Consider the following 23113-nt stretch of genomic DNA (forward strand, 5'->3'; position numbering starts at 1 on the left):
CTCCAAGCGTGATATCGACTCGATATTATCGGCGAGCCGATAATCGGTCGGGCTCTACTCTTCAGGACCCGCAAGATTTATGACCGCGATATAATTCTGAGTTAAGTTCTCTTTTCGTGTACCACGACTACCACCATTTTCAGCCCTTTTTGTGTGAATAAACCCTCGTTTCGCTTATAGCGCAATCGAATAAAATATTCAGTTTACGCACAGAACGTGTAGTATAGCATGCCTGTTAGAAGTGGGTGTCTACTTCACCAGTTGTAAAGCAAAGGGTATCAAAGTCCACTGCATTTATTGATTCGATATACGTGCAATTCCATTGTGATTCAGCGAACCTAACTAAAATATGAGGACACTGCAAAGTGGTCGATTGTCGCTTGATTACATAAGACTCGTTGTACACATCGATGTACGCAACTCGAATTCTCCTCTGCGATTGGCAATACGGCGCAGTCAATTGTATTGGTTTCGTTTTATTGCTTTGTGCCGAGCTTGATTTAGTAGATATTAGAGCGCGGCAGGTAGTAGAAAGGGGGATTTTGTGTCGACTCAATTCAATGTCTTTTCTATGTACTTTAATAATGTAAGTATTTAAGTATTACGCAGATACTACAGCGTTCATCAGCGCGTGGGATGTAGATCCGCTGGTTAAAATACCACCCTGTCACACTCCTTCCCGCTTCACCTAGTTAGGCATACCTGATCATAATAGCATGCCGTCACATATGCAATGGTATCCACTACCCATTACCTTGTATTATATAAAGATCATAAAACAGATAATAACATGAAATGAGTTGGAGAAGCGAAAACAAATTAGAATTGGCATTATTGAAAAAGCCAAGACAACTAACAATACAATAAAACGAGGATTAATTAAGAAACACAACTGAGTGGATAATATGTCTCTGCAATGAGTAATAAAGTTGCTTTCAAGTGTAGGCAGATACAAAATATTACAGTTATTATGACAGAAATGCAACTTACAATGAAAAAAGATGCATATTAGGATACAGCACATGAAAAGTTGACTATATAGTCAATAGACCGAACCAAGAGCACCCAAATATCAACATATTACGGAAGTAGATTAGGGTTGGATTATCCGGATAACGGTTAACCGGTTAACCGGTTAACCGCAGGTATTGTCACTATCTGATATCCGGATATTTTTCTGCCGGTTAACCGGATAAAAAAGAATCGTTGCTAATGCATTTTACACGTTTTAGTAAGCTTCAATAAGTCGTATTCAGTGTTGGCGCGGCCGATTAACGATAAGCGTGTTGCCAATTAGCGAGATGCGTCTGTACACATTGCACAATGTAATGTGACGCGATCTCCTGCTGAGAAGATCGTTAAATTATGTCATTGATTGCCGCGCGCTCGGCTATCGTCTCTGGCCTGATTTATCGCGTCTTCAACAAGCCGATAGTTCCACTGGATTGAAGAATCGCATTTGCAATGGGCCATGTGCAGTGTACACACTATTCCATCGCTGGCCTGCACAATCGCATCTTCATTGGCTTGGTGCTCATGATATTATCGTTGACCTACACAATCGCATCTGCAATAGGCCTACGAACGATATAATCGCTGGCCTAACCATCTCGGACCCAGCATGCATTGACTCCTATCTCTCGATGGCTTGTTGACGATACGCCGTTAAGTGTATTCTAATTAGTGATTCTGAAAGTGACACCGCGAAACTGAATGACATCGAATGTTCGCAAAAATGTGCGTGCGTGCAAGCGTAATTGATTTCCGCTGATGATTAATTCGAAAAAAAAAATCGAAACCCCCTGATTTTATTTCAATCCCCCTACATTTTCGGCTGGCTGCGTGCCTGATCACGTGAATTAGAGCGAGGTATCATGTCGGCATCAATTCCAGTATCAGCTAGTCGTCCTTCTAGTACTCCATACCTAAACATAAGGATGGTCAAAAGGATGTAAAGGCGTTGAAGTTTCCGGCGTACGACCTGCCAACCTTTTGACTCTCTACGAAGCGCTGCTTTCTATTCAGCCCACTTCTGTGGAAGCTGAAAAAGCATTCAATGAACGTGGACTCTTTGTTACAAAATTCCGGTCCCCGCTACAGGATCCCACAATTGATGCATCTGTGCTTTAAAAAGTGGGCATTGCAGAAGCAGTGAACATTAAATTTGCGTGGTTTTTCTCGTATTCGCTCATACTGCGCGCGTAGGTAGGTACTCTACAATAACACTGTGTAATGATTTTGCGATCCGTTTTACATGCAGACCTAATGAAATCGATTGTCTCACTTAGCAGTTATTATCCGGTTAACCGGTTAGATAAATTTCAAAATATCCGGATATATCCGTTATCCGGATAGTGAAAATTATTGATATCCGAACTAACCCTAAAGTAGATACTGAGGTCAGCGGATTGCATGGATTCAGTGACAGAAAGGTTTATGTAACAGTTATGGCACAGTGTGCAGGGATTAGGTTGGAGAGATATATACTCAAGTCTAGAAAGTGGAATGATACTCTGCCTGGAAAGCTGAAGACCTAACAATATTGTGTACAGAGAACAAAACATTTGAGTGCCTGCACTGGTATAGGCATTAACAAATTATTAGAATTGACAGCAAGAGAACCAGCAAGACATTAAAATGAGAATTAGTGCAGTTTCTTAGGCTGTAGTGATACTCAGCCAGGAAAGTAATTGACCTAGCAGAGAGCAAAACGTTGTAAATAAAGCGAGCGAAACCTCCGACAAATGATACGATAAAACATTCGAATCGACAGTCTTACTAGAAGCAGAATAACTATCATGAGGGGTTAGAGAACAGAAGCCTGGGAAGTGACTATCAGAAATTACTGCATATTGGCCGAACAAATCCATGACCACAAACAAATGGACTTTTAATAGTCAATATTGATACCAAATGACACCACCCCTATTTCACCGCAACATTTAGCAAATACAGCGCTGGGGTCAACCTTATATAAGCGCTAACCAAACGCCCCGTTAGTTTTCCCATCTACTACTTCGCGGATGGAAATACGCATTAAAGCGAACGGACGCGACTTGTCACACTCTTGCTTTTTCTGTCCTTTCTTTCTCTTAGTTCCTCTTCTCTGTCGCTTCCGCTTGAGGAGAGAAACAGTCGGACACGTTTACGGATCGTGGATTCCCGGCTTAAGGGTGATTCTTCCTCCAATGGTCAACACCTTGAAAATTGAGAACAATGTTGTTGCAAAATGCATGACAATTTGAAAGTTACGTCATTCTAATTATTCCAGTTATGGCCGTGAATCGTTACAAGTGCGGTAACCATAAGAATTATTACTATACTTCAACTACAAATACAATATATTGTATAAAATAATTAACAATTCTTTTACGTTGATCGAGTCCCAAATAGATGAAATACGTCAAAGAATTTACTATTATTTTTTGTATAATTTGACAGATTCCGAAATCCTCTCCAAAGTGCACCTTTCAAAAATTTGATATCAAGACTCCTAACATTTTACAATTCGAAGTTGGATGGCTTTACCAATACAAGCGAACAGTTTGTATCGCAATTGACAATTATGTAGAGAACGCTGCGAGACATGTGAGTAGGCCTACCCTAAAACGTTTCTCTGACATGGACATTAGGGCTCTTAAAAATGACTTTTTTTCTCAAATCGTTCTGGCTACTTGATAAAATTGTTAGGTTACCTAATTCAAGCCTACACACCAAATTTAGCTCAATTCCAACCAGTAGCCGCATTGCTACAGGAGAACAAAGTTTCTATTTATTAAATAAAAAAGAATAGAAAAAATTTGAAAATTTTCTGTTCACCCCATGAAAGTGTTAGGTTATGTATAGAAACGATGTTCATCAAATTTGGTTCGATTCAAACAAGTGGAAGCGGAGTTATTGCCATCGAAAAATTTTGATAAAATAGTATTTACGGTGGGCACCACTATAATAAATAATTAAAGAATTGTGTCACGCTGTCATACTTTTTTCCGCAACCGTTGTTACACACTGCATTGTTGCTGTGTTCTGGCTCCATTGATGTTATTTCTAAATTCGACATTAATGCGTCCTAATTCTCCATTTGGTTTTGAATTCAACTCTGTTTTGCTTCTTTATCGTGCCGGTAACTCTTGATAATTGGCACGCAAAAAGTTCTTCGGGTTTCAATAACGTTTATCATGAAGGTACTTTTTAAAGCAGTATTAAAATTTTGTACCACCAACCATTACTATTTATCTTCAAAGTAGAAGCTCATAGCATGAAGCAGGGTTGTAAGACTCGAGTCGCGATTTTCTGTTGACTCGACTTGACTCAGGTCATCTTCTTACAGTATGGAAATGACTCGACTCATTGCGCATGACTTGAGACTCAGACGGCCAAGACCAACATTTCATGGTTATTTTAAAGAATAGTACAGTAAATCGCTATTGGGATTTCGTCTATTGATACTGGTATTGGAAAATGCGACCAGAAACTGCTAAAAGTAAGGAAAATTAATATTATAAATGCGACCCACTCGATATCACAAAAAAAAATATAAAAAGTTGGTTTAACAAGACTTAAATTGGAAACTGAGCAGCTAACACAATGACTTAGAATCTGACTCGAGTCATAATACCATAACTCGGAGTGGCGAGACAGCGCAGTGGTATAATCCGCGGCTGCAACACCAATGGGTGCGGGTTCGAGTCCGACCGAGGTCGACTTCCGAATTCCGATTTTTAAGTGTTGGAGGTTTACCTAGGCTCCTCCTCGCCACATCATCCGCGTCAGCGGTGTCTTACAAAAGCCTAGAGGTGGGCCGTGCTATAAGTCGGCAGTTACGGAAAATAAGAAGAATAACGGCCTGGTGTAAATGACCATAGTAGTCGACAAACACCATGAATACCCCAAAAAACAAACAAACAAAACCATAACTCGGACTCGGCCCTCTGCTCGCTGACATGGACTTGGACTTGACTCGGTGGTGAATTGAAAATGACTCGAGTCAAAACAATAAAAGTGACATTGACTTGCGATTCGGAGCCTTGTGACTTGGTTACAACCCTGGCATGAAGCCTCAATAGTTACATGAGTGGGGTGACTAGACAAAGAACACAGTCACATTTGCAGCATATCATGAATATCTCTTACAAAATGTGATCTTGTTCAAATGGAGGTTGATAAAAGCGTATTTCTCATTCTTTCCGACTCTGCTATAATCACACCAGACTGGCAACCTTCTTCATGATGCTTCTTGCTGACTGACCAACATTGTCGCCACCAACGGTACTGAGTGCAAATGTCTGATATGTCAATATAGGAACAGAATTAGTTGACTGTTCATGACCGTCCACGTTCAGAGTTGCATCTCAAAGATGCTAAAATAAGCCTAAATATAATCCAAGCAATACGATCGTCCACTTTGACTGACTGAATTTCTAAAAATAATAAACATAACACCATGATAGCTTCCACATCTTACGTTTATATATACCGTCTGCTATCGGCACAACAAAGTATTTAAAAATAACAAAACAGATTCTACATACCACATATCTTGCAAAGGCTTTTGCTTTCATTCAATTTGTCATCAAACTTCTTTAAATCCTCCTTTGTGGTGAGTGGCTTTGGAATTCTTCTAGGATTAATTCCGATATCGTTTTATCATATACAATCTATGGCGGAATAAAAGTTTCGGATAAGTTCTAAAACGAACACAATTTTCCACACAAAAGTCAATTGCCACACGAAATGTCAAATGCTACGGTCCCATTTTACAAGGTATATGGCGAGATAACGTATAGTGGTACGTTCCACTATAGCTAAACACCAATGAATTGCGGGTTCGAGCCTGACACGTCGACTCCATAATTCCTACCGAAGTGTTGGCAGTTTATCTAGGCTCCTCCTCGCCATCTGATCCGCATAGCCATAGCCATGTCTTAAAAAGCCTAGGAGCGGGCCGTGCTATAAGTGGGCAGATGGTTGCCGATCAACTCGGAACTTGGTGAATTCGGCCCTCGGGAAATTTTGTAATGAAGTGTATTAACAGCTATTAATATGAATTATTAAACTAATAATAGTATTATCAAGTGATTCGTCAATCTTGTAAGTAGGTCAGGGCATCCGTAGATCACGCAGTCTCGGCATGATTAGATTACGGATTGCGTAGCCGCGGGGAATGACGCAGCGCTCATATACCGACCACGCGCGGTCTGCTTGGAATCGATGGCGTGAGTGACGGGCCTGTGTCGTGTAAGTTTTGAGAAGATGGATCTTGTCGTTGTATATGAGATCGGAGCTGTGGAAGCTCAAGCGGCGCTTCTTCGTTTATCGATCACGACAAGCCAGTGTTCCTTATCAACAAATGTTTCGCATGATCACGTCAAAATAAATTATTTTTTGCCTTTGGAGAGACGATTCCACTCTGGGGTTAGGGTGTCTAGATAACAGGGTTGAAGGATCCCAAGATTACGAGATCTACCGCGAGCCACGACACGTTTAAATTTCCTTTTTGATACTATTCATTCATATTAAATGCATTTCTAATGCGAAGGTGTTCTAGTGTCAATTCCTCCTAGGGCCGAGTTCACCAAGTGAAGAGCGTCGCGTTATTTCACACGGTTACGCAATCTGTGATCTAATCACGCCGTGAGCCCCGTACAACATTGACAACCACTCAAAGTGCCAAGTTCGCCAGCAAACAGTCCAGTAACCAATCATGGTGACCGGTACCGTTACGAGATCTACCACGGCCGAATTCACCAAGTGCCGAGTTTGTGCGGCCGAATTCACCAAGTGCCGAGTTCACTGGTAATCGGGCACATACGGAATAATAATAAGAACCGGCCTGGTGTAAAATGACCAGTGTAGTCGAACCACCACCATGAACACCACAAACAAACAAACCTCTAACATGGAAAAGAAATTACCTTTACAGCCTTTGACAAACACAGTTAACATTGAAACCAGCAATTTAGGTCTTATTCGAAAGCAGAATAACAACTGTTTTACCTGACATATCAAATCAAATGTTGGAAAGTTCATGTAAAATAGCTCAAAATATTATCTGACTGTGACCATATTCTATCAATATGGTCTGGCTAGCCAAATGCTCTGGGCCAACATAAACAAGCCGTGTTTGGTTTCAACGATTAATAATCTTGTCACTGGATTCGAGGTATAATTGCACTCAAATATCAAATTTTGCTCCATTAATCAACATCAAATTGAAAATGTCCATTCTTGGACCAACTTTTATAAAATCAGGATGCCAGTACGAAGGCAGGTAACCTACGAATCAGTGTTCTATACAGGTATGTATCTATATGACTTATATACCTAGAAAATTCAAGCATAAATATTATGATACCGTATAGGTACCGGTAATTCAGATGTTTGAAGCGACTTGGACAATTAGATAATTTTAGTGGTCTAATTTCACTAAATTAGAGCGAAATTCCAGTAATATAATTGTAATCTAATTAGGAAAAAACGGTTTAGCTCTATAATTCTAACCTGGAAAAGTTGAGACTTTTCTATAGTTGTCTACGCCTGGTTTGAAGAAAGTCAACAGCTCAAGGCGTCATATACTACAGTCAATTCGAAATACCCAATAAGCTATATGCTACTGCATATATACCTTTTACCCGCTACCTCATTCAGTCACAATTCCTATATATTTACGGCATTTACCATACAGAAAGAGCGAACTATGCCTGGCTGCTACCTGTTGCGAGTCAAATCTTTGTCCCGCGCGATGACGTAAAATTTGAATCGCCGAAATATTCCACAAGTCACGCACCGATAATCATATTCCTAAACGTACAACACCTCACTTATTTAGTTATTCTCTGAATAAAACTATTATCCATACTCGTTGAACATACGAGATTACCGAAAGAGCGAATATATATATAATGAAGATCATATATATCAGAAGAAAACGAAACTGTTCGACCTTAGAGCAACAACAGGAATGTACAACACCGTTGACATCCTCACGCAATAAAACGAAGGGAGAACATTGTTTTCTAATGGATATAACGAAGCTACTGCATGAGATCCAACAAAACCGGATAGTAATTTATTGTTATTGAATGTAACACAAACAATATCCTTTCTACGTATTTTAGACATACCCGCAAGCGATAGAAAATTCGCATTATTAGGTTAACAACGAGATATAACGAAGTCTAACGCATGTCATGAAACAACACCGAGTTGGAATTTATTCTGATTGAATATAACCACAAGACCACCCTACTACGTATTTTAGACATTCTCCCGACACTTAGAAAATCAGAACCTAATCGAGATGATCCCGGATTATCCTTTTACGGTTTTGTGTTTGTTGGGGTGGTAGAGATTTGCTCACATTACATTTAGTGCTGCTATTAGCTTCAACATGAATGCGGGTAACAACACTCAGCAGTATCATCCTTTATGATACGATTACGAAATATTCTGACGACATAATTTTGTAGCTCCCAAATACAAGTATATTTAGTTAGGCTACTCGTTTTTGCCAAAAAGCTGCAAAACACCTTTAATGTACGAAGGACATCACTCTCGAAAGTTGTTCAGTAGCCTTCAGCGCCTTTACGATTTAGGCACGCAGTGCGCTTCAGGATAAAATACCTAGTTAAAAATATTTTATGGAAAACAACCCGAGCTATCAGTATAAGTATCAGTTTATTACTATTTTCATCATTTCAAAACACGACAAAACTGTGATACAATGAAAGGATAGGAAGATGTCAAAACTACTTGGAGTAGCTAGCGTGAAATGAGTGTTATAACGGGGAATTAGCAATCCAAAAGTACGCCAAATTCATTTTACATGATTTAATATAAACCACTGCATTCATGGAATCATGGATCGGTTGATATTTCGCGATGAGCGCAACGAAAAACGTTGTGATTAAACAGATTTTGTCGAATGTTAGTTTGCAATGAGAAGTCAGGAATAATCATATGTCCTTACTACACCATCTGCTGCGAGATCATTTTCTTCAGCCCCCCAACCGTCGCCAGAGCCCAATGCCCCCTATGTCGTCCCCTGAGTGCTTCCGCCCATTCAAAATCCAAGTCGCACCCTGGGAGGCGCTGGAGACAAGGTTAAGAACCACTGATCTAAATCATCACGAACTATATTGGTAAAATCACGCCTCCTCCAGCTTCATAAACTGCTCATCTTCGACAGTAGCCTACAATGCTCCCGGGCACGTAGAAGAGTAGCGTACGGCCAGTGTTGCTGAATACAAATTCTGTAGGCAGAATTGGGCTCTGAGCTGTCGTAAGAATTCGTCAGAAGCAACCATATACAAATGCGCGTGGCCGTGTTCGTGTAGTTTTCGCGTTATCATGAAGCAACTAACGATCCAGATTAAATGTTTAAATTCTAACCTTATCCAAGTCTATATCATGGTCTCATGCTCAATCTTCTAGAATGATTGATACTTTTGTACTCAGCGCTTCTTTGGAAATTGTATCAATCATCACACCCATCTCTGATCTGAACATATAAAGTGTCATTATCATGTTTTCATCTGCTATCACCCTAATCTAATTTGTGAATTGTTCTTATGCTCTAATTTTAATTCTAATCTAATTTATAAAATGTTTCTATGCTCCAATTTTAATTATAATCTAAGCGAAGCTTGATATACAGACGTTAACCAATCTCTTTGTTATGAGAGTCCACTGTGGTTTGATATGAACTGAACTTTTTTCTGTGTTTATTTCTCATTCAGAATTTCATTCCATTTCCAAGTTTTTCCGAATTCAGTAGCCAAATTCTAATTGTAAGTATAATCTAATTTGGAAATAACTGTGTTAATCTAATTCTAATTGTAATCTAATTTGAAAAAATTGTATAGCTCTAATTATAATTCTAATCTAATTCGGAAATGCTAAAAAATTTCTAGTTGTCCTAGTCTGCCGCGTTAGTGGCGTCTTATAAAAGCCTATGAGTGGGCCGTGCTGCAGGTATTGTTTGTTTGTTTTGCGGTATTCATGGTGTTTGTCGACTACGATGGTCATTTACACCAGGCCGACATTCTTTTTATTTTCCGTAACGGCCGACTTATAGCACGGCCCACCTCTAGGCTTTTGTAAGACACCGGTGACGCGGATGAGGTGGCGAGGAGGAGCCTAGGTAAACCTCCAACACTTGGGTATCGAAATTCCCGTGCTGCAGGTCAGCAGCTACGAAATGTAAATGACCATAGTAGTCGACAAACCCCACTAATACCTCAAATCAAACAAACAAGCGACTAAAAAGGAGCATAGAAATACGCCAACTCATATCGTCGTTAGTGCCACTGATTTAGCGCTCCATAACTGTACTCAACGGGCAAATCATCGCAATTTTGCCAATACCATTGTTCGCGAATAAATTCGTTGCTAGAATATAAACCCTATGATCCGTGATATGATTTAATGTATTATTATGTACATATGATTGATAATAAAGTATTCAAGCGAAGATATACGGACATGTGGCAAAATTTTGAAACGAGTTGACTGATGGTTAGGCCCGTGAGAGATTTTAAGATTTTAATCCTACCCGCGTAGCCATTTGAGTTTGACAACCGTGCTCTAAGCTTAATCGCCATGACGAGATAGCAAAATGGTATGATCCACGGCTGCAACACCAATTGGTTGCGGGTTCGAGTCTGACTGAGGTCGCTTCCATAATTCCCAGCCAAGTGTTAGAGGTTTATATAGGGCTAGGCTCCTCTTCATTCACCTGATCGGCGCTCGCGATTTCTTAAAAAAGCCTAGAAGTGGTTTTTGGTATGAGTGCGCTCAATATTGCAGGCCCTGAGTATTTTCCTGCATAGTGATCAATGCATATTTTTGAAATTAGATGCATCGTGGTTTTGCATTCAGAACAGTTTGCTTTACATGCAGTCGATATTCAAATCATTGATAAAAAAAGTATATATTGCACGACATTAAAAGTTGGCGATTTCGTCGATTATAACATTTGAGATTCTATATAGTTGCTGAGTGACGTGAAGACCGAGTGTCTCATTTCGATTTCCCAGAAGTGTTTATGATTACTGGCTGAGCACCGTTTAAACCAGTGGTTCCCAAACTTTTTCGGTGTGAGGGCCAAATTTAGAATTTCATAGTACGGTCGGGGCCGCACGAATACTACGGCTATGAAACGGACCCAAACAGTCATCATGGCTATTTCGGAGTAGTTTTATTGCCCTGGCGATGTTTCAAAACTGTACACTGTTTACCGCTACATACTGCTGCATTGGGTCATTTGGGTGTCCGTTGAGTGAATCAGCTTTTCTCGCCTAAACGCGCGAAGCGCGAGAAATTTCCTTAGTTTCATGACTGAATCGATCAATATGATCGGGAATTGCATGTATTGCTATCAATTTTCATCCTGTCTCTGTTCACGTATATTCTGATTTACCTGTAGAGCTGAGTGAGGTGTGTTTGAAAAGATATGGGCCCCCTCAATAGTAATTAAACATCTCCGGGGGTATACCCGTTGGCAGGAACGTATCAGCACTTCATCAGGACCCCGGGCTCCCATAGGGCGATAAACTGACTCCGCATCACGTTGTTCGCTTTTGCCACGAAATTAAAGTTGTACTGTTTAGCGAGACAGCGCGACGCGCGAATATGTCGATAATTCATGATAACATCGGTGAATAAGATCGGGAATTGCATGGTTGTCCTCTTTGCCCACGTAATCAGAGTTACCGGTAGAGCTGAGTGAGAGGTGTCTTTGAAACTGCAGACCCCAAAAAATTAAACATCTTCGGGCGGGACGACCCCTCTGTATGACTTCTTTACATGATGTTATTTCGTGACCTGGCTCCTGTCTGCTATATCAAAAAATGTACAATTGCCTAAACCTACTAAACTGAAAGATCACACGATTTCAGATTGGTATTTCTTCACTGGCATATAATTTTCTTTCCTGTGGGATGGTATTTGTCTTGTGAGGTTCAGATTGCCAAGACAAGAACATTCGGCGTCAGTCATTTAGGCGCCTATATGGACAGTTAAACCTATATGTATTTTGTATATATAACGAAGTTTTGGTATTTCGAAGTTTTTGGTCAGCATACAAGCAGTCTTTTACGGCCAGGCCTTTCTCGCTGCCAATCGTTCTGACACACTTCTTGGAGTCTTATGTTACATGGCCTACAACTTTATATGTCTTGGTGCGTTGTGGTGCGGTCATGGCCAACGCTGATATGCCCATTTCTATAAATCTTGCGTATTTTTTCTTGGGGAAGAGTACCCAATAATCAAGATATGTGGCGAATTGAAATCGCGCAATTTTTTTGACAAAGTTGCATAAATTTTCAAAAAATACTCTATTTTTAGTTGAAATCGGCCCCATACATTTGTTACTCGGACGACCGAGTTTCCAAATAATGTCAGGGAACTAGCTCGTATGTGCTTTTACAAATTTCTGTTGTGTTTGAGTGTATTCGATCAAATGAAATCTAGAACATTCTACTCGACTCAAAGATCAATTCTCGATTTGGAATCGTATCTTAATTCCGAGCCCTCGATTTCGCCCAGCCACAATTGCAATATTATCTTCCTTGAAATGATGGTGAAGCAATCGTAGCACAGTACTGTGATACTGATAGTAATTTCGATTTCATTTTCGAAGCCTAATAAAAGTCATTTTATATTATATTTGATCATTTTAGTTGCAAACGCTCGGTATCGTCGACAATTCAATGAAAGAAGATGGATATGAAATACTCGTTCACATTCTGAAGCTGTCAGATTGCAAGGAATTGCTGCTCGCAGATTGTTGTCTCACCAAGACCAAGTTGCAAGGAGTATTGAACGGATGTCGGGATCAAAATATCCAGGTGCGTCATCATGAACAATCCGTAATATCCGAGAAAACGTGTCACCCAAAGATTCGAAATTTTTCGTCATCCTACTTGGCCTCAAAAACCACGTAGCTTAAAATCGTTCACTGTTTATTCTGGCGCTTACCAATACTCGTCGGAGGTAATTCGAATATTGCAGGCGTTTAGTATTTTGCAACACAGAGAACCTTGTATATTTTTAAAATTGTTAACGACGCGACAGAGTAGATGTTATCAATAGAGGAATATTCATGACATAAATCTAACTGGCGAGGCCGTTTTAATGTTAGATGATGCGGTTCCATGCACCTGTTGTCGTGGCATGTAATTTGGGAATTCTAGACAAACTGTTGCTGGTGGAAATGCGGAAAATAATTTGAAGCTTTTGGTATGGCGTCCCTGATATACAGTGAGGTAATCGGCAGAAAAGGGCCAATGTTAAATTTAGGATTTTAGGCCGAAAATTGGACACAATTTCATACTTTTAAGTTGCTTATAAATTTGGGTGGATAGAGTTATGTCAATCACCGATTGTCCAATAGGGAGGTCAGGAAATAACAGCATGTAATAAAGTGACTAATAACAATTGGCCCACAGCATGATGTATCATTGTATATAACTTGCCCTCAGTTTTCGAAGATACCCCTTGATCAACTCTACTGGTGAATGGGATCACGTGGGCTGAGAAAGGATTCATGCTTGATAGGAATATGTGAAACTATTAACATTAATGACGAAATTCATCTGTGAATCTGAACAGCTTCTTGGAGGTACATAACTTTAATATATAATTGATTAGTATATTCATATTGAAATGAACCCGAATATTTTCGGCTGATACTCGTCAGAGGTAATCGTCAGAAACTAGTAGTGAATTCAAAAGAACAGCGTATATAATCAATCGTAACACAAAATATGACGTCACCAGCAGCATCAGTGAATCTGAAAGTTTTTCGCACTTCGCGCGATATTACCCGTTCCCATATCGTGACCACTCGCGATTTCGGTGCGTGTAGTAAGCGGATATGAAATAATCGATAAGTCCGGAGCTTAGCGGAAATGGACATGGATCTCTTAACATCAGTAGTTGGCGTCCAGCTAGTTCATCGCGACTAAGCCCTGGAATGCTGCCGTATGCTACATGATTAATCGAAATGCGGCCGTGAATAGTAAAAAGATTGGCGACCTATTGTTTACACCTTGGAAATGAATTCCAGCTAAGCTTTTCATTTAAGAGAACTGGTTTGTCATGCACTTGAAATTCAAATCATTCCAACTTTTTTTTATAATGGTGTCGAAGCATATACAATCTGCCAGCGACTTCAATACTAGATGACAATATGTAACAATATTTTAATAATCTGTAATATGTATTGTGCTGCATCCGGAAAATTTCGCGATCGGTATTTTTCGCTACATGTCGCTATATCTCCAATCGCAAAACCATGTATTCCATGGAGCCCATTGTAAAATGAAAACATATAACAAAGTTTCTGTAAGCGCTACAAACGAAACGACCGGCGGGCGGTCATATTGTCAATATATATTATAGGATAATACCCCATGGTATAAATTTAGCCGGCTGAGTGAAGAAAATCGATTTAGTGTTTGCTGCTTGACTCATATCTACTCGGGATCCAATTTCCTAGTTTTTGATCACCCCGCGGGTCACAGCGTCAATCTGGGTATTTAATGTATGTTTAAGTATGTCGTATTTGACGAGGTGAAATTTTCCGATTGAAGGTTAACCGAAATAGCTGAATGAGATTCCGCAAATATCGTGATATTGTGATTTACAATTCTTTTTTAGCAATTTATGCGTGGCACGAATCAAAACCACATTTATAAATATTTTACTAGAACTGTCATTCCTTGGCAGGGAGTACGCAACATTTGTCAAAATTATGAGAAGTAGGCACCATAGTCGAATCCACATTTTGGGTGTCATATCAATAAGTATAGGCTATTGATTGCGTCATTGCCCAATTCAAAATAAAACAGCGTTGGATTTAAATTCACTGGTGTTACAGCGGTGGAGCGTAGCACTACAGTATTCACCATCTTAAATCGGCGATAAAGGTATGGATAAAGGGATCAAAGATGCAACTGACCACTTGCGTCGATAGAGAAATACCATGTCACGAGCTTATCATCTATTACTACCCCCTTGGACACGCGAAAATTAATTTTCGCGTCCATGGTTATAACCATGTCACGGCGTTCCGAGTTACTCGGAGTCAACTCGAGTCATTTTCATCTTGTCACCTAGTCATTCCGAGTAATTCTGCGAAAGGTAGCCTCAAACTCAAAGTCACAATTTTCAGTCTCGAAGCATATAAGGTTCATGTTTTATCATCAAGATTAGGCTATTCCATGTGATTGCAGATCTTCCACCGCGTGGTAGCGTTTGAAAGTGATGCCATATACGAAGTTTGATCAGTAGTTTTATGTTTTTAGGCAAATTTAAAGTGAATGATAACTTTTCAAATCAGACAAAAAGAAATGTTGCACTTAACTGTGGCCAAGTATAGCCTAATTGGATATCCCAAATTTCACGTAGCCAAGCAAAATGTCCTCGTGGGCCGCGTGTTTGCGGATTACTATTATCAAAACCATGCTGGTGTAAATAAAGAAAAGAATTTCCAGCTTTGGAATGAGGTTACTGGTCTATTGCGAATTAATCACCGAATATGAGGCAATACAAAATTTACGATTTTAGACCGAAAAGTGAGCATTTCTCCCCAGACAGGTCTATTTTGTAAGGTTGCTGTAAAATGGAAATTATGACGGAGGGAGCTATGTCGAACAATAGCAGAGAAATCTAGCGTACACGAAGTGTGACATAATCCTCATTCTTCACGCGGAATGCGGTCACTAAATGTCGCTAAAAAGTCGCTACAAATAACGACATGTCAATGCGCGTGGGAATTTGAGTGATTTTGTGCTATCAGGAAACATCATGTCGATCCCCCCCAAAAAATCCTAAGATCGAACCTAACCTAACCCAAGCCAAACTAATCTCTACGCTAATATACTTTCTTCATTTCTGGCCTTCAATAATATCCACGACACATCGCACCCTAAATATCTTGACGATTACGTTCCGCAAAGAAAGATAACACTGGTCAACAAAATGAAGAGAAAAATGACAGAACATCTAGGTGGTGTTTCTGGGATTTTCAAGGTTGCCGATTACTAATATCACATTTGTTTTTCCAGATTGCCTCTAAAAAATAACATGTTTATACTAGGGTTACCATATTTCAGGAACCAAAATTCCGGACACTCTTTAGCGCCCACAAGTGAATTTCAAAATGAGTTATGACGTCACACTAACAAAGCTTTGCTCATAGACCAGAGGTGGTCACGGTCCGGTTCAGGAGTATGTGGCTGTGTGTTGTGTAACCGGGACCGAAAGCACTTGTTTTCAGCCCCATCTCGACCAAATAAACAATGATTTTGTGCCCACACTATGGGGTAATCGATGCAACTTCTGGGCGCGGGGGGGGGGGGGGTGTACTTGCTCTATGAATCTGGTTTCTATATGCATCTGGTCGTTTAATTATTTGAATAAATTCTGTCAATAATATTGGTCGTTCTCTATATTACTATATAGATAAGCCTACTGCTCTCCGCCCTCACGATCAGAGTTACCGGTAGTGCTGGTGGAGGACGATGAAATCGAAAATACACGGAGCGTAATTGCACATCGTTAAGTCATGTCCATGTTCTACCTATAAGATTGTTTATCAGCCTTATGCCGGTGCGCACGACGGAGCTTTATAAACACCCCACATCCAGTGGTTTCCAACCTTTTATGGTCGCGACTCCATCTGCAATTTGAAAATGTTCCGTGGCCCAGATCAAAATTTTACGAGCTGATTACTAAAAGAAGTCACTACCTTTGTCCAGACTTACTCACGGGCTATTTTGGAAGCTGATTACGTTCAACATATTCGCAAACCCCAGAATAAAGGCAAAAGACCCCCCTCCGTTTGGAACCACTTTCTCTGAATAAAGCATATGAACGGCCTTAACGATCTCTAGGAATATAGAGTTCTCCTATAATTGTGATTACTAGGGCGATTTTTTTTGACATGTCAAAAAAAGCCAAAATTAGGTCAAAATTGTAGCGTTAGGTCAAAATTTGTCAAAATTGCTTACAAAATCAAACATTTTTTGACCTCTACATTTCGTTTGTATCGTAGATTTTGCGCTGTCTGTGAACTTATCATTTGATATTTTACGGCTTGTAGCCTACTTTATAGGCCTACCGTTGTAAACGGCCCATCGTCTGCTCATTCTGAATCATAAACGGTCAAATGAAACAAATAGTGACATGGTTTTATGGTCAACGTACCGCAATATCCTAACTGAAGCAATACTGCTTGGGCATTGCATGGTTCTTACATCAAGAAGCGCAAGCTGAAAAATTGTGATATACACAACATTGTCAGAATGAAGCTACACGGTGCATCACCAGCAAGCAGTGTGCACACAACTTCAGTGTTGTCAGCTAACAACTGCTGCTGTTGAACGTTCTTTGTACATTCTTAGCAAGCTACTTAGTAAGAACAGACACTTTCTACCCGAGATAGCGCAGTGATATAATCCGCGGCTGCAACACCAATGGGTATGGGTTCGATTCCAACCGAGGTCGACTTCATAATTCCGATAGCTAAGTGTTGGAGGTTTACCTAGGCTCCTCCTCGCCATCTCATCCGCGTAAGCGGTGTCTTACAAAAAAGCCTAGAGGTGAACCGTGATATATGTTGGCAGTTACGGAAAATAATGAAGAATATCGGCCTGGTGTAAATGACCATAGTAGTTGACAAACACCATGAATACCACAAAACAAACACTTTCTACCCGAGAATGTAGGAAAGTATCTTTCGTTGTACTACAACAAATTTTAATTATTCCACCATAATACGTAATGTAACTACTGCAATTCTTCATAGGGCCAGATTTCGTTAAATCACTAGTTTTTTCATGTAAAAATCTGTCCGTTTTTGAGCCAAAAACGTTCTTTCAAGCCAATCTACTTTGTAAGGACAGACAGTTCCAACCAGAAATGAAGATAAGTAATACAATTTTAACATTATGTGCGAAAACACCTCATTTGCATACGTAAGGTCAAAATTTGGTCAAATTTCAGTTTTTTTAGGTAAAAAAAAGTCAAAATTTAGATTTTTTAGGTCAAAATCTTCCGTTTTTTAGGTAAAAAAAAATCGCCCTAGTGATTACAATTAGGCTTATTCCAGTAAATGAAGGTCGTTTTTATTTATATTTTATGGCAGTTTTTGCGAGGGTGGTAGTCTCCATATTAACATCAATAAATGTGATAGTAAATCGCGCGCAGCGCGAAGAAAAAATCATACATCAGCATAAATAGTCCCAAAATATATTGTTTTTATGCTGATTTACGAAAAAAATTATGAGCATACGTCAGAATTCCGGACATTTGGCAAATTTTAGAAATTCCTCCCGGACGCTAGTTTGAACAGTGAAATTCCGGACATGTCCGGGAAATTCCGGACGTATGGCAACCCTAGTTTATACCCCTAAAAAGCTTCAAATCACTGTATTTACCCTTGAATATTTCACTTGGTAGGAAATAAATGTTGGATTTCTCTTACTTTTATGCTGAGCATAAATATATAATAGACTAGAACACTCATGTCGTTATCAGTTATTCCATCAATATTAACATGACCTGATGCGAGAACTTCGTTAAAAAACAGTTTGTCAAGCCAAAAAATTGTTCATTTGCTCGATGGTAATATATTTTATCCTGTAACCATCGGTCATTCTGCCAAGAAGAAAGAGGTTTATTAAGCTATCAAATTTGTCCCTTGAAAGCTTACCTAGAATATTCATATGCTTCTCATCTCTTTTCACTTTTAAATGAATAATTTTCCATGAAGCCAAAAAAGTGAGTATACCAAGTATCAATATCAACATCAAGCGAGACGATCAACTCAGGAATCTTTGATGGATCTCAGATTAGAATACGGGCTAATAAGGACAATTTAATATTAAGAAAGGTGCTCCTTGCATGGAATACCTTCCAGGATGTAGCATATAAAACATTTTGTAAGATCACAAAGCACCCATGTCTGACCGAGGTCGGATCCAGAATTCCCAGCTAAGTGCTAGAGGTTTATCTAGGCTCCTCTTGTTTCACCTGATCGACGCAAGCGGTTTCTTATAAAGCCTAAAGTGGACCGTGCTATAAGTCGGTAGATACCGATTAAAAAATAAGGTTAGTCGGCCTGGTGTAAATGACCATTGTAATCGACAAACACCATTAATAAAGCAAACAAACTATACGCTGAATTTTGTCTGAAAGGTTTAAGAACTACTGTTATAAAGTTTGAACCACACCTACGGCCCTGTACCAAGGATGATGATTGTCAAGGGTCAAGGCGATCTCGATATGAATTTAGAATGCGATTCATTGACGACAGATTGCCGAAACCTTATAGCAGAGCGCGCTGTCATGCGCATCATCGATCACAATGGACGGAACTTGTTGTATTGACACTCAATTAACTATTAGTGCAGACAATACAAACAGAAAAAGCTTTAATGTTAGGCAATTAGGCATGAGATACGTGTTGAGCTCATTTTCATAGTCAGTTGACAGGAAGTCTAAAATGTTTGGAGTACACAATGGTATTGACTTTAGTCGGAAGATAGGTACACTACGGTGGCATATGTATCAGGAATCTAAATTGACACCTGCTGAATAGTATGCACTGCGGCATCGGATGTTTGGGTTTTTATGAACGCCATATTTTATGAAAGGTTTGACAGCGGTAACTATATTTCAGTCTTAAGAGCTATCGAAGAAACTTTTGCATCGACACAAACACACCAATTTCCATACTTGTGGATTTGAACAGTTATCCAACATGCCGTGGATCCTGTTCACTCTACCTCCGACTACAACCCTGGATATCCATATTACATGATAACTAACTCCATTCTACGATTGTAAATCGTATCAAGTCCGACTAGAAAACTTTGGACTCAGCGACTCGACACTAGCTTCGACTCTTGATATTTTCTTCACAGAAGTCCGACTGTGATTGCTGTACTTTGACTCATACATTTTTGTAAACCAAACAAATTATACACTTACTACATTTGAGGTGTTATTAATACCTAGAAAATCAACAAATATGTAATTTAATTAGAATAAATTGACGGTTTACTAATTGGTGACGATCTACGCGCATGGAAATGTTCAGTAACTTCAGCGACATTTTGGGTAACCGGTGACAAAATTTAGTTTGATCGAGTATCTGGAATCGAAATGTGGCAATCTACGACTCCGACTGCAGCCATATTTTCTGACCACTGCGCCAAAGCACTGAACCTAACGAATTTCTGACGACCTTCTTCATAGATTCACAGATACTGATCCGTAGTATAGCACTAGTTCAGCGGTTCTCAACCGGGGGTCCGCGAAGCAATTTCAGGGGGTCCGCGAGACCTCTAAATTTTTAAAATGGTTGATAACCTAATTTTTATTGTATTTTTTTAATTTGAGAAAGCAAGAGGCAGTTTCGCACCAAAACTGCTAAAACCTCATGACTCATATCATCATAATTAGAGCCCGACCGATATTGGATTTCTGAGCCGATACCGATAAGACCGATATCCAGTACCTCCACCGATAACCCCGATATATTCAGCCGATATTCAAAAGATATGGAATCTAGCTCGAGGCCCATATTTAACACATCAGAGCATTTATTTCAACAACTTTACAGCCATTGATATGCTTGAACATAAAATATATGATCTAGGGGCTATAAAAATATATCAAAAGCACCAATCCAGCAGTTGCAGATTACAGTTCACGAAGCACTATTTCTCGCCCCTTTCTCCATGGAGTGAACTTCTGTGGTCTTCCATAAATGATGTATATAGTTCTAAACACAGTGAGCAATCTTTCACTTGGTACCATAATTAGTGGCACAGCAAGAATTGGAAATCTTTCACCATTTCGGTTCCACCGCTCCCTTGCAGGGGATCTTTCCTTTCAATGGTTTCACCAAATATTGATATTCTTTTGGCAGTGCACCTGGAGCCTTCAGCACATCATTAACAAATAGCTGAATAGAATGTGCAAACAACTCAAATTGTCCACGTCTGCAACTGCAACTACTCCACCCATCCCCCTTGGGCATTGAGGTGACCATGACCAGCATTTCAATAATCAATTGATCAATATTTTACGCTTTTTGGCAGTATTGGCCAATGTCATCATGGAATCAAAAATTTTCGTATCAATTATTGACTTTACTCCACGTTTGCTTGATTTTTCTTCCCCTCCATGCTCGCATATTTCCTATCATGGTGGCCCGCATGCCTCAGTCAAACGACTTCATGGTGCATCACTGGTATAATTAGCTCTGTTGGTACCGAACCAATAGCACTATCTTCAGAGATAGGTTTCGACGCGACGCTTTTCTCTATCATCACGAGGGTCAGTCCGGCACGATTGAAGTTCTCATTTCTCATACTGATTGAAATCTTCTGCAGACAACTATCCATCCAGCTGCTCTCTGCCTTTGGTGATCGATCACTGCCGGGGAATTCCCACGAAGTCAGTGGGGCATAACGGTGGTTAGTTATCTATGATATTTTTCAGATTGGCACGCCTACTGCCCTGTATGTAGTATGCACTATATGCAGCTTGGCCATCTATTTTTATAATTTACCGTCCTGACGTCTTCTATCGACTTCTCTGACTCCCTGCCACCATGTTGTGACGTCACGAAAATGGCCGATATTTTTTTACCTTCAATGGCCGATACCGATATTTCTCTCCAAGCGTGATATCGACTCGATATTATCGGCGAGCCGATAATCGGTCGGGCTCTAATCATAATAATAATAATCGTCTGACATGAACTATCGCAGTGTGGAAAATCATTTTCATTGCTAATTTTTCAATAACCTGCTGATACAAACATATTGCTGTTTAGAGACGTTTTGTTGAGGTTTGTGGAAAAAATAAAAATACAGAGATAACGTCAATCAGGGTGACTTCGTATTGTTTGCGAAACCTTCTCGATGCGAAGTGTCAGTCTCATAATATTAGTGAACAGTCGTTTGAAATAAAAATGTCCGAAGTATTTCCCTAATTTGTCCCAATGCAGGGATTAAAACCTCGCCCCAAAATCCATTTTATCCGTAACCACTATTTGAACAGCTTCTTGGAGGCACAGAACTTCAATATACAATGAATAGTATTGAAATGAACCCGAGTATTTTCGACAGACACTCGTCATAAATCAGACAATGATATACCTGCCCTTAAATCTCGGCTATCACAATTGGCACATTCTTATTGCGGATCCCCTATCGACAAGGCTGGTTTTTTGATGAACAATGAGTGTTTCGTTGCTATCAAAGCATTACGTTCCGACCCTGAAATTCATATCACCAGTTATATTGGTATACAGCCTTGTCTTGTTAATGTTCAATTGTTCATGGTCGAAAATGTTTGCTCGTAAATATATATGTAAACTCGAACCTAACAAGTCGTTTCCTGACAGTCTTTCTCGGGTTGGAAAACTTGGATCCATTCTTTGGCGCATAAAATTTGTCTATACTTTTAGATTAGGATTTCACTTTGACGGTAGAAACTCTCTGCGGCTCGCGATCCGTATGTTGCCCGTCCATGCGCTAGGTGCTGGACGTGATATATGTTCTTAAAATATATGTTTCTTAATTTTGGTGCCATAAATGTTGCGATAACACCAAAAGTATCGTCGGAAGCGTTATGCGTTAATATTGCGTTAGCCTCCATCTATCTTTGCGGAAATGGTTTTCGGCACTCCTCGTTCATATCAAAATGAAGACGCGGATTTTCAAGACTCGACCTATCAAGAAATACAGCAGCAAAATTTGCTTTGAAATAATAAAAGTATACCAATTTCTACATAAATGGTATGAGGTTATTTTCAAGAAAAATCAATATTTTGCTGTTTATCACTAGCCAGTTCATATCTGCACAAGGCAGATGCAGGTTGCACCATAATAGAGCTAAAATTCAACTAAAACTTGAGGGGGTCCGCGAGGGTCCGTGACGGTCAAAAGGGGTCCGCGAAGCCAAAAAGGTTGAGAACCACTGCACTAGTTTGACAGCACATTTGAATGAAGATGACTGCGTGTGATCGAATCAGCAGAAAGTTGTAACCAAGTCTATCACAAGGTTTGGCGTCATAAGTCAATCTCTCTTT

The 23113-nt window shown here is 39.7% G+C and overlaps 2 protein-coding genes and 1 long non-coding RNA gene across 3 annotated transcripts in view; 2 read left to right on the top strand and 1 right to left on the bottom strand.

Annotated features, from left to right (window-relative positions):
* LOC145435353 (NACHT, LRR and PYD domains-containing protein 8-like) overlaps positions 1-12944 on the top strand; it is a 45390-nt gene extending 32446 nt beyond the window's left edge. The window contains exon 3 of the mRNA XM_080312632.1: positions 12681-12944. Within this exon, the coding sequence (XP_080168758.1) occupies positions 12681-12944 (264 nt within the window). The remainder of the gene's footprint in view (positions 1-12680) is intronic.
* LOC145435464 (uncharacterized) overlaps positions 1-23113 on the top strand; it is a 440390-nt gene that overhangs the window by 118792 nt on the left and 298485 nt on the right. The window lies entirely within an intron of this gene.
* Positions 2392-8237, bottom strand: LOC145435521 (uncharacterized). The gene is made up of 3 exons (XR_013913874.1): positions 5532-8237; positions 5134-5285; positions 2392-3199 (listed from the first exon to the last, which is right to left on the bottom strand). It is a non-coding gene; the product is annotated as an uncharacterized LOC145435521 (long non-coding RNA).

The sequence above is a fragment of the Botryllus schlosseri genome, chromosome 3, assembly GCF_051294905.1.
Source record: "Botryllus schlosseri isolate E-star chromosome 3, Bs_hap1, whole genome shotgun sequence".
NCBI lineage: Eukaryota > Metazoa > Chordata > Ascidiacea > Stolidobranchia > Styelidae > Botryllus > Botryllus schlosseri.